This window comes from Dama dama, chromosome 11 (genome assembly GCF_033118175.1).
Source record: "Dama dama isolate Ldn47 chromosome 11, ASM3311817v1, whole genome shotgun sequence".
NCBI lineage: Eukaryota > Metazoa > Chordata > Mammalia > Artiodactyla > Cervidae > Dama > Dama dama.
The window spans coordinates 97,893,383-97,906,221 of NC_083691.1; the positions used below are offsets into that span (position 1 = coordinate 97,893,383).

The window sequence follows — 12,839 nt, forward strand, 5'->3', positions numbered from 1 at the left end:
AGGTGCCTCATATAAAAATATGATATGGTCCCGATAAAAGCCATTGCTATTTCTACTTTAAAGGGGAAAATTAAATAGTAATTCAGAGCATGGATCCTTGAGAGAGAACTGAGAACACACTTGTCCAGTTTCTGTTGGTAAGGGAAGACTTTGATTTCTAAAGAAGGAATGAAATAGACGTCTTCTTAAGTGTATAGACAGTTCACATTACTGAGGGTCATAGGATTTTTTTTTTTTTTTTTTTAACCTGCAACCCTCTGTATCACTGCGGGGCCCAAATTTCTAAATAAGCTCTAAAATGAAAACAAACCCACACGTGCAAACCTTGATGGTGAAAAGAGAGCACCTTTAAGGGCCAGCCAGCCTCACATTTCCAGTTTGTGTGCCTCTGTCTCTCTCTCTCCCTCCATCTCTCTTGATCTGTCTATCTAGCGATCTCTATCTTCCTGTATAAGTAAGGGAAAGGCCCTTAGCAACATTAACCTATAAAAGCTACATGTTGATATAACCCTGACTTCCCCCAGAAGCTAAATTATTCCTTCTCCATCATTTCATTCATTCATCTGTTCATTCACTCATTTATGGTTTTCCAACAAATATTTACTGAGTCTCTGCCACAGATTGGCCCTGGGAGACAGCAATGATCTGACAAAGAAGATTCCTGCCTATACAGACCTGATATTCTAATGAAAATAATTTGAAACAAATAAGCAAAAAAAAAAAAAAAAAAAAAACAGAGGCATTAACCAAGCTTCTTCAGAGCCAGCTTTATGATCTAGTTTGTTGAAAAACTCCAGAATATGCAGTAGAAGAACTGTGTTTCAGGGACATTGCAAGGGCCAAGGGGGACAGTGGCGGTGGATTAAAAGCCTTAGGGTCTGTGAATGAGAGCCCCCATCCCCAGCTCTTCGTGACTTTGAAGGTTAAATTCAGGAATGTTAAATATTATTTGCATGTTGAAATGTGACTCCTGGAGTTTCTAGATGAGGTTTAAACCAGCCTCAGAGAAGCACATTTAAAAAGGGCTCTGAGCAGACTCCCTCCAAATGTCACTGAAATAATTACAAAGACCCAAACTTCTTGGTGATGAAAAGAAGCACTTGTCGTTTCTTCCAGCAGCTATCAGAGCCCTCAGCCGAGAAGGAGGAGGAGGAGGAAGGGAATCTGCTAACACAGGCCTTAGAGTTTAAGTTGCCTGAGGCCGAGGGTAGGTTTCAACTTCTGGCTTCTCCTTGCAGAGGGAGTGCAGAAGTGACAGGTGTAGCAACAGAGCATGTGACTTCTCTCTGCTGGAAAGGAATGTATTCCTTAGAATAAAAGTAAGGGGTTTGGGCCTTGTTTTTTTCTTTTGTAACATTTTTTCCCAAGATGACTACAGACACACGCCCTTCAGAAATACAAGGAGGGAATTCCCTGGTGGTCCAGTGGTTAGGATTCTGTGCACTCCCAAGGACATTGTGGGTTCAGTGTCTCATCGGGGAACTAAGATCCCACAAGCCATGTGGCATGGCCAAAAATGTTATTTTTAATTAAAAAAAAAAAAAAAAGAATTACAATGAGTTTGCAGAATGAACATTGAAAAGAGGGGAAAGCAGCATTACGGGCCGACTCTATGGCAGCCCTGCTCTCCTCTGCCCTGAGCTGGCCCAGGTCCCCTGAGAGAGAGCAGGGAGACCCATTTCCCTGTCCCCACAGGACCACCCAGCTCTTCATAGCCACACACCTCCCATTCCACCACAGAGACCTGCTCCTGCTGCTTTGCAGCAAAACATATCTGGCCCTCTTTCCCCTCCCAGAAATGTTCTGATATGAGAGCAGGAGACCCTCATGATGTCCCAAGACACCTGCATTCCCCCCTCCCCCCGCAACGTGCCAGCACTGGGCACCTGCTTGGCTCTCCTGAGTCTCATCCAAGCTGTGTTTCTGGCCCTGGTGGTAGAAAGCCACTGCCTTTCACACGCATCACCATGGAATGAAACCCCTTGTCTGCAAGCGGGCATGGAAGAGACACTGGATTCAGTGTTTCCATTGCTGAAGATCCCATCTCTGTGGCCTGAGGTTTGCTTGCTTGTCAGCAGACTAATTTTTTTCATTTGAGTTCTTTTTTCTTTCTTGGTCTGGGACATCCCCTATACCAGAGCTTGACCAGGGAGCAGGAAGGGGTTGGGGGGGCGCTTTGCCCTCCATTAGCACATTTAGAGCAGCACACAGGGCTCCTTAGACCAGTGTTCCAAGTAAAGGGATGACTTGCTATATGGACAAGAAAGAGACTGGTCATAGGACTTTATTTTTATTTGACTGCACAGGGTCATAGTTGAGGCATGTGGGATCTTGAGCTGTGGCATGGGAGCTCTTAGTTGCAGCAGGTAGGACCTAGTTCTCTGACCAGGAATCAAACCCGGTCCCCCTGCATTGGGAGCACAGAGTCTTATCCACTGGGCCACCAGGGCAGTCCCTGGTCACAGGGTTTTGAGAAGAGCCAGGATAAAGTAGGTTCCACCCGTTTCTCTACTGCAGGGCATCACTCAGCCCTCAACATCACTCATGTAGACAGTGTTCTCCATTGTGGCGTTTCCCAGATATGTCCGACCATGGTAGGCTTTCTTCATGGGCTAAAAACACATTTTGGAAAATGCTGCCCTAGATCATTCTTGAAAATCTTCAGAAATACAAGTTATTCATGGATTCAACAAGCTTCTCCTTAATTAGGCATCTATGGGGTATGTGGCAGTGGGTGCTCTGAAGGTTGTAGATGAAATAGAGACTAGAGTATACCCTGGAGAGCTTGTGCATGAATCAGAGGGAAGATTGATCAGAGAGGAGAGTCCTGGCTGGGAATACACACTGCAAGCCAGCAGACAAGCAAAAGCGCTGGGCAGAACCCCACTGGATGGCTCAGACAATAAACCAGAGCCAGCAGCCTGCCAGGCAAGGAGCTCCACGCCCCAAGTCTGCCCTCCTCCCGCCACCTAATTCTTGGCTGTTTAAATTTCCTTGGCCACAGTTTTATCCCCCCAAATGGCAGATGATCTCACACTGTCTAATCTGTGAGGTTTTTCTGAGGAGTAAGTGACAAACAGGGAGTGACAGCTCATTGTGAGTCATTGGTGGCAACCGGGTCATAGCAAGCTGCCCCTCACCTACTGGGTCCTGCGAGGGATACAAAGAAGCAGAAACCTGGCCTCTGCCGGAAAGCAGTGTTTGTCTTTGCTGAAGACACAGATTCATATACATGAAACAGATGTGGATATCAAAAGATGATGCCGTTGAGGATAATGGAAGGCAACAGGTATTATCTGGAGAGTTAGTGGTGTCTTCTCCAAAAGTCAGATCAAATTCTATCATTTGAAAACCTAACATTTCTCAAATGAAACAAGGTCCCCTTTGCATGAGGCTTCCCCAGAGAGTAATGGGAGCTTAGGCAACACAACAGGGAAGGGAATCGGATCTCTCAGCTTTGACAAGTGTGGGTTTAGTCTTGCTGGTGCCTGGTAGCTCTGCAGCTTTTATAACCTCTCTGAGCCTCATCTAAAAACTAAGGGTGATAGTACCTCTGATCTATGGATTAAATGAGATGATACATGTAATATGGGAGCACACTGTGGGTGTTCCAGCAATGAAAGATGCCTGTAAGATGATGGCTGCCTGAGGAGTTTGGATTTTGTTCAAGAGGCAAGAGGAGGTCATTGTAGATCCTTGAGAAAGGGAATGTGATTTAGCAATGTATTGAAAATGGTCCTGATTTCTTTGGCTGTGAAGAGCAGAAAAATGACTCTGTGGCACGTAGGGCAGCGGGCCCTTACCCCATTGATTAAATCCTCCCCTCGCTGTGAAGACCCCTACCAGGGAGTTTTAGTAGGAGTCTCACTGTAAGCCACTGTGTTTTGGCTCCAGGCAAGCATCTGTGCTCTCACATGTAAGAGATGTGAGGTGTGGAAGGCTCAGGACGGTGGGGATGAGGATGACCTGGGGGGTGAGGGGAGGGCAGGTGGTAAGTGGCGGATGCTGCCATAAATGTGTCCACCCTGGCCAGTGTGCGTCCCCGTCTGCAAGGCGCCTTCAGTATCCATTCACATTACTGGGCCCCGTTTATCTGGGGAAGCTGAGGAACAGAAGTCACTGACCCAGCCAGGGGTCAGAGAGAAATGGGCCTGGGGAGGAGACAGCCCAAAGCCATAAATGTGTCTGCCACCAAATTAGCCTTCAGGGGACTTCCCTGGTGGTCCAGTAGCTAAGACTCCGAGCTCCCAATGCAGGGAGCTGGGGTTCAATCCCTGGTCACGGAACTAGATCCCACATGCCGCAACTAAGCATTCGAATGCCCCAGCTGGAGATCCCGCATGCCACAACAAAAATCGAAGCTCCCGAGTGCTGCAACTAAGACCTGGTGCAGCCAAAATGGATAAATAAATACATTTGTTTAAAGCAGCCTTTGGTCACCCTCAGCTGACCTCAGGGCGGGCGAGAGTTCCGCAAAGAAGGAAGTTGGCAAAGAAGGAAGCCATTCTGTGTCCTGCTTCCCTGCTTCCTCTGTCACTTCACTGTTGCAGGAAGGGCCGGGTCAGGTGGGCTCTGCAGGTTCCATTGTTCCCTGTCTCTGGAGGTGCCACATTAAAGCAAGGTCAGAATTTACAAAATAAAACTCAGGGGCCCAAAAAAAGATTTTATCATTTTGTTTTTTTGCCTCTTGTTCAGGAGCCCTGGTCCGATGGGTGGCATGAAAGCAAATACAGCAGAACATCAAGTCAGAGTCCAGACTCCCTATCAGGGTCATGAGAGAGCCCCCTTCCACACTTGTATCCCATGGGGATGCTCCCCCATCCTCATGGCCCCAGGAGCAGGGCCTGGGATCCCCGTGCTGGCCTCCGCTGAAATGCCTCACAAGGAGACTCCCACTAAGATTTCCCGGAGGGCGCCTTCCCAGCAAAGGGAGGATTTAGTCACTGGAGTGATCACTGATGTGCTGCCGGGTCATTTTCTGCTTACAGTCACTGTCGCTCCCAGTCCCTCCACACCGTGTGCTGCGGTTCCCTGAAGTGTAGCTGGTCTCGTCTGTTTGGAGGGAACCAGTAGAATGTCCACAGTCCCTACCACAGGTCCAGTGCCCGCTGTCCACACTCTGTGGCCTCTTCATCCTGGCCCCAGGCCCTGCTGGCCCATTAAAGGCTTCCCGTCTCCCTGAGCTGTGCCCCAGACTCAACCAGGACCCCTGGGTCTAAAGCACTGCCTGCCCTCCTTGCACTTCGCCGCCCTGCCACTGGATCCTTTCTGCATGAGGCTGTGCCCCAAGTTCTGCTCTTAACACCAACCTCTTTGTTGAAAACCAAATCTTGGCACCTAAAAGCAAGTATTCAGAAGTTATGATGTTAAAGAACAGTGTTTTTCCTCCTGCAAGGGAGCCTGACTTGCTCTGGGCTTTAACAAACCAACATGAAATGCAAAGCTAAGCCATTCCTCTTTATTCTAGGAGGTATCTATCTAATTCCACCACCCCCACCTCACCCAGTCATCAGAAGCCATGAATTTATAGAGTGGAGGACATAGGGAAGGAAACACACACCATCTTAATCATGCCAAAATTTTCCCCCATTTCACAAATTAAAACTCACAAATTAAAAACATTCTAGCTAAAGTTCTATGGGGCTTCCCTGGTAGCTCAGCAGTCAAAAATCCACCTGCAATGCAGGAGATGTGGGTTCAATCCCTGGGTCGGGAAAACCCCCTGGAGAAAGAATTGGCAACCCACTGTAGTATTCTTGCCTGGGAAATCCCATGGACAGAGAAGCCTGGCCGGCTACAGTCCATGGGGTTGCCAAAAAGTCAGACATGACTTCGCAACTAAACAACAACAAAGTTCTGTACTTATCAATATATATCTCTTTTCTACTAATAATCAGAGAGGCTGGATAAATGGACTTTTATTAGAAATCAACATTTACTCCCTGTAAGAGAATCAGTTCTTAACCTTTCAATAAGACATAGATCCCTAGAGAGGTAAATGCAAACTATGACCCTCTCTCCCAAAAATGTGTCTAAATGACCTTTGACATTCTGTTACAGGGCATTCACTGGCCTCCACCCTCCCCCAGAGCCAGTCTGTGGGTCAGAGTTTAAGACCTGGAATGCCCAGGATTTTCTCTAATTTAGCAAAACTGTTTACAGGAGAGGTTTTCATTATCACCTCCTCGTCTGGAACATTTCAGGCAAAGTGTCATGGAGGCAGGTTGAGGATGGACGAACCAAGTCCAGCAGGGTCCACTCGGCCCCCTTTTCTAATTTCTCCCCAAATTACAAGTCTCACCAAAAAAGTGTGCACTTCAACACTCAAGGTCTCCTAACTACACCCCAGGTAACTTTCATGGGCTCTCAAGTTTATGCATGTCTGTATAAATGCAAAAAATATACACCGTGTAACACTCAAAAGTGCTGGAAATGGGTCCTATTGAGGAATAGTGTGTCCTCTCACTTCTCAAACTGCTGCCCTGGCATTTCAGTGTGGGGGGCCAGGAAAGTGTTAGTCGCTCAGTCATGTCCCAGTCGTTACAACCCCGCGGACTGTAGCCCGCCAGGCTCCTCTGTCCATGGAGTTCTCCAGGCGAGAATGCTGGAGTGGGTAGCCATTCCCTTCTCCAGGGGGCCTTCCCGGCCCAGGGATCGAACCCGGGTCTCCTGCACTGGCAGGTAGGTGCTTCACCCTCTGAGCCGCCTGGGAAGCCCCGTGGGTGGACACACCCACTGCTTCCATGATCCTTGAGTTTCCAGCCCATCAGGTTTCTGCTCACACACCTAGAGGAGGAGCAAGTCAAGAGAAAAACAGCCAGGTGCGTTTAAGTGAGTCTGTCCTAAACGATGTTTTGTTTGTTGCGGGTTTTCTGCTTTTAGGCGGAACCAGCGTCCTCTAACAAATGGCAGCTGGATAAATGGCTAAACAAAGTGAATCACCACAAGCCCCCTGTCCTGATCCAAAATGAAAGCCACCACGGGCCGGAGAGCAGTGAGTACTACACCCCAGTGAAGGAGGACACGCAGGACTGCGGGAAGCTCCCCGACGTCTGCCCGCCCGGCCTGAGAGACAAGGACATCAAGGGCGCCTGCAAGGAGGAGCAGAGGCCGAGGACCGCGAACAAGGCCCCGGGCAGCAAGGGGGTGAAGCAGAAGTCCCCGCCCGCGGCCGTGGCCGTGGCCGTGACCGCCGCCGCCGCCGCCCCGCCGCCCGCGGTGCCTGGCGCGCCCGCCGAGAGCGCGCCCGCGCCTGCCCGGAGGTCCGCGGGCAAGAAGCCCGCCAGGCGCACCGAGAGGACCTCGGCCGGCGACAGCGGCCCCCGGCCCGAGGAGCCCGTGGCTGCCGAGGCGCTGGGGGCGAGCGCGGGGCTTCCCCCGGAGCCCCCCAAGCCCCGGCCTTGCGGCAACAGCAGGACCAACCACCGCAAGGAGCTGCGCTCGGCCGTGACCTGCGAGAAGCGCCGCACGCGGGGGCTGAGCCGGATCGTCCCGAAATCCAAGGAGTTCATCGAGACGGAGTCGTCCTCTTCGTCCTCCTCCTCGGACTCGGACCTGGAGTCGGAGCAGGAGGACTACCCTCTGTCCAAGGCCGTGGCCGCCGCCGCCGCCGCCGCCTCCGGGAACGACCCGAGGCTGAAGGAGGCTCCCAGCAGCATCAGCGGCGGCGGCCCCCGCGCTCCCGTGGGCTCCATCAACGCCAGGACCACCAGCGACATTGCCAAGGAGCTGGAGGAGCAGTTCTACACACTGGTCCCCTTCGGCCGCAACGAGCTTCTCTCCCCGTTGAAGGACAGTGACGAGGTCCGGTCACTCTGGGTCAAAATTGACCTGACACTTCTGTCCAGGATCCCTGAACACCTGCCCCAGGAGCCGGGGGTCTTGAGTGCTCCCGCGGCCAAGGACTCTGAGAGCGCGCCCCCGAGCCACGCATCCGAGGCGCCCGTGGAAAAGACCTTGCCAAAATCCAAGAGGAAACGCAAGGTAGGCCTGGAAACCCGAGGGGCTGAAGGCACAGAGGGAGGGAGGGCCCTCCCCGAACTTGTGGGCAGGTCCACTGGTCTGGGATGTTCCAGGAGCAGGAGTTTATGTGTCCTTCTTCAGCAAACGTTCATAAAGCACTTTACATGTACAGATACCGATGTAAGTGCATAGGAGCCTGCTAAGTCGCTTCAGTCCTGTCTGACATTCTGCAACCCTATGGACTGTAGCCCACTAGGCTTCTCTGTCCATGGGATTCTCCAGGCAAGAATACTGAAGTGAGTTGCCATGCCCTCCTCCAGGACATCTTCCCAACCTGGGATCGAACCCATGTCTCCTGCATTGCAGGCGGATTCTTTACCATCTGAGCCACCAGGGAAGCCCAGTGTAAGTCCTTGACACATATTAACTAAACATCCTTAGAACCGCCCATTGTGGGAAGACCAGCTATTATTCCCATGTGATAGATAATTAAGGCCTGTCCCACCGCATGTGGAAGTAGGCAATTGGGAAATGTTCATTGAGTGTCTTCAGGGAATGAGCTAGAGGCTGGACCAGTGAGGAAAACTAAACACGGGTGAACCCCATTCTTTGCTGGAAGAGGTGGGGTCATTCATTGACTTAAGAAGCCAGCTGCCTCATAGAGTTGAGAAAGGCTGTGACTAGGGTGAGGCATGAATATGGAAGTGACCAGTGGGGATCGTGGGCACAGGACCCCAGAAGGGGACCCCAGCCTGTGGCATGGGAGCCACAGGCTGGTGCTCCCCATGGTATTGATCAGGACTTTGTGGTGGAGACAAGCTGGGAACAGGGCCCTAAGCAGGAGGGACTTTTGAGTACTCAGAGGATTTGCTGCCAAAGCTGGGAAGCCAGCTGAACAGAGAGGGATTGAACAGAGTGAAGCGGGCAGGGACTTAAGTGCAGGGAGAGCTGGACAAGGGTCCAGAAGTAGACCCAAACACTTGGCCATTCAGGTGTTTCTAAAAAATTTCTGAGCACAAGAATCACTTAATCATAATTTAAAACCAGTTCTGAGAATCTTTACTGCCTCCTGTTACTACATCTTCAAAAGTAAATAGGACCACAGCAGAAAACACAATGGGTGACAAACCAGATTATAGTCATCATGGATGGCGCCAAATTTGGGACAAAATCATTCACAACTGTTAATACATGTATATGTCCCCATGAGGGTGCTGAATCATTTATAAAATCCTTACGACATTATCAGGCAAATATTATTATCATACCCCTTTTACAGATGAGGAAACCAAGGCTCAGAGAGCCTCAAGTGACTTGCTGCAGGGTCGTGTAGGTGAGAAAGGACAGAGCTGGGAATGAAGTCAGGTCTCTGGCTGTAGGGTCTCCCAATAAGAAACCAGCCGGAGATTTGTGTAGTACTTTCGCCTCATGGCCCCCGCTCAGAAGACTCCATGCCCGGAATTTAATGCCTGTGGTTGCCATCTTGGAATTCTCCCTTTTATCTTTGAATCTGTCTTTTGTAATTGAAGGTGATGGGACAACAGCGCTTGCTTGGTCCCACCTCCTACCCAGTTCCCCAGGATGGGTTCTGCCTGCCCCATGGCCCCTTTGCATTCCTGGCCGGGAGCAGCCTCCCCGCTCTGCATCCCCATCCAGGGGGCCGGGGTCAGGATCAGCATCTCCCCACCCTCAATCCAGGCACTGAGGGGTCCCCCAGGAGAGACTCCAGGTGGCCTTGGGGGAGGGGTGATGCCTGACTGCACTTCCTCACCCCTCCACCCACAGTTGGCAGGTGACAGAAACCATTTGCTGGGCTGCATGCACGTGCCCAGTCTCAGGCCAGCATGCCTGGCATTCGGGAGAGTCAGCACATGCCAAGTATCCCCATGCTTCAAGAAGCACAATGTAAAACAGCAAATAAACACACTTCTATGACAGGTTAAGAGACCAATTTTAAAAGACAGGAAAGTGTTCCTGACTTTAGTACTTTATAATGTTACTCTTTAACAGCTTTTTTTTTTTTTAGGTATAATTGACATAACATTATATTATTTTCAGTTATACAATATAATGATTCAATATTGGTTTACCTGTGTTGCAAAATGATGACCACAATCAGTCCAGCTAACATCCATCACTATACATAGTTACAAATGTCTTTTTCTCCTTGTGAGAACTTTCAAGATCTAGCTACTTTCAGAGGTGTACTGCAGTATTATCACTATACTCACCATGCTGTTTATTAGCGCTGCACTGCATCCACTTGACTTACTCACTTTATAACTGGAGATTTGTACTTTTTGATTTCCTTCACCCCTTCGTTTTGTACCCCCCTCTCCACCCCAGACTGGTTTGATTTTGGTTTTCAGATTCCACATTTAAGTGAGATCCTAAGGTCTTTGTCATCTTTGTCATCACAAAGAATCGGACATGACTGAGTGACTAACACACCCACATCCCACTCATTTCACTTAACGTAATACCCTCCAGGTCCATCCGTGTTGTTGCAAACGGCCAGACTCCCTTCTTCCGTTGCATACATACATATGCCACAATTCCCTTCACCCATAGCCATTTATGCTGTTTCCTTGTCTTGGCCATTGTAAATAATGCTGCAGTGAACATGGGGGTCTTTTGAAATTAGTGTTTCAGTTTTCTTTGGATAAATACCCAGAAGTGAGATTGCTGGATCATGCAGTCGCTCTATTTTGATTTTTTGAGCAACCTCCATGCTGTTTGCACAGTGGCTGCACCGACAGTGCAGTAGGGTTCCTTTTTCTCCACATCCTCACACATGTATTATTTCTAGTCTTTTGATGACAGCCATTCTAACAGGTGTGAGGTGATATCTCATTGTGGTTTTGATTTGCATTTCCCTGGTGATTAGTGATGCTGAGCGTCTTTTCATGTGTCTGTTGACCATCTGTATGTCTTCTCTAGAAAAAATATTTAATCAAATCCTCTGCCTGTTTTTCAATCGGATTTTTTTGTTTGTTTCTTTGTTGTTGAATTGCAAGTGTTCTTTATGTGTTTTGAATATTAACCCCTTCTCAGATATATTATTTGAAAATGTTTTCTTACATTCAGTAGATTGCCTTTTCATTTTATTGATGGTTTTTTTTTGCCGTGCAGGCTTCCCTGGTGGCTCAGCTGGTAAAGAATCTGCCGAAGACTTGGGTTTAGTCCTTGGGTTGAGAATATTCCCTGGAGAAGGGAATTCTGGCCTGGAGAAGAGTATTCTGGCCTGGAGAGTTCCATGGCCTTTATAGTCCATGGGGACGCAAGGAGTCAGATGCGACTCAGCGACTTTCACTTTGCAGAAACTTTTTAGTTTAACATAGTCCCACTTGTTTATTTTTGCTTTTGTTGCTTTTGCTTTTGGTGTTAAATCCAAGGAAATCAACACCAAGACTGACATCGAGCATCTTCTCCAGCTTTTTCAATAAGGGGCCTAGCCTTTTCATTTTGCACTGAACCCCACAAATCATGCGGTCAGCCCTGACCTCCTAGGTGAACTTGATCAGGTGACCTTCCCGTCTGTGTTTCTTCATTTGTAAACTGGTGACATCTTTACAGGGATGTTGTTAGGTTTAAATGATATAATTTAGTAATACAGGTTAGCTTGCTACACACCTGCCCCTCTTTTCCTTCTGTTTTCCTTTGCATACCCTGCCCTCTTCATTACTTGTCAGATTCATTTATCCATCAACTCCCAGGTGATTAATTGATTAATGAGTAAATCAATCAGTTATCTGGAGATTGATGGATAAATGGACAGGCTGATATAAAGAGAGAGAGAGAGGTGTTTCAGAGATAGAAATTGATAAACATATAGAGATTGGAAATATATATAGCTACATAGGTATATGTCAATAGAGATGTGCAAAAACCGAGACATGTATAATTCATCATATTCTGTATTTAAGTAATTTTACTATTCTTGGACTTTTTAAACTTAACTTATGAAACTTCATTTGCACTCAGCCCAACACTCAGCTCTCCTCATGAAATCTACTGAATCATAGGTGAACATGCATAGAGAAGGGAAAGAGCATTTGCACAGCACTCTTTACTCATCACCTGGCATGTGAAGCCACCAGTTCTGGGTGCAGGAGGTAGGACATCATATACCTGGCTGCCCAGGGTGCAGAGTCTAGCCCTGCCAGAGCCCTGGGGGCCAGAACTAGGGGGTTCAGAGCTCTGGCTTGGACCCTCCATGGGGCATAGTTTCAACGTGAGCATCTGTGGTCCTTCCTCCAGAGGCTGTGTGATATCCCAGCTAGAAAGAGAAGGTCAGAGTCTTTCTGTCTTCAGTACCAGGGCCCGTCTCCTGGAAACACCACTGAGAGTCCTGAATGTGTCTCTGCTGTGTTGCTGCGATCTCAGCAAAAATACAGCTTGGTTGAGTGCACGTGCATCACCCCTGCGTGTGTGCTTGCTAAGTCGCTTCAGTCATGTCTGACTCTTTGTGACCTCATGGACTGTAGCCCACCAGGCTCCTCTGTCCATGGGATTCTCCAGGCGAGAATACTGGAGTGGGTTGCCAGGCCCAGGATTGAACCTGAGTCTGCTCTGTCTCCTGCATTGGGAGGTGGGTTCTTTACCACTGTGCCACCTGGGAGGCCTGCATCACACCTATTACACGTCTAAAGTAAATACAATCGTGGAAAGAAGAATCCAGTCAAACTGCTGTTTTATGAAAAGATCCTTCAAGGCCATGAATTTCAGAAGAAAAGCCTGAGCTTGTCACTGCTCCCACAGCATGAAGCCCGGGACAGGTCGCTTGCTATACCTTGTTTGGGTACCAAGAAATGCCAAAGAAAGGGATGCTGAAGCTGCAGTGAGGCTCCAGAGCAGGTCTTCTTTGGAGGGTAGAA

General features: G+C 48.9%; 1 protein-coding gene across 2 annotated transcripts in view; it reads left to right on the plus strand.

Moving 5' to 3' along the window:
- Positions 1-12,839, plus strand: part of AFF3 (ALF transcription elongation factor 3) — a 620,532-nt gene that overhangs the window by 563,514 nt on the left and 44,179 nt on the right. For both annotated transcript variants that reach the window (XM_061155923.1, XM_061155924.1), the window contains one exon: positions 6,883-7,983. In XM_061155923.1, the coding sequence (XP_061011906.1) occupies positions 6,883-7,983 (1,101 nt within the window). The remainder of the gene's footprint in view (positions 1-6,882; positions 7,984-12,839) is intronic.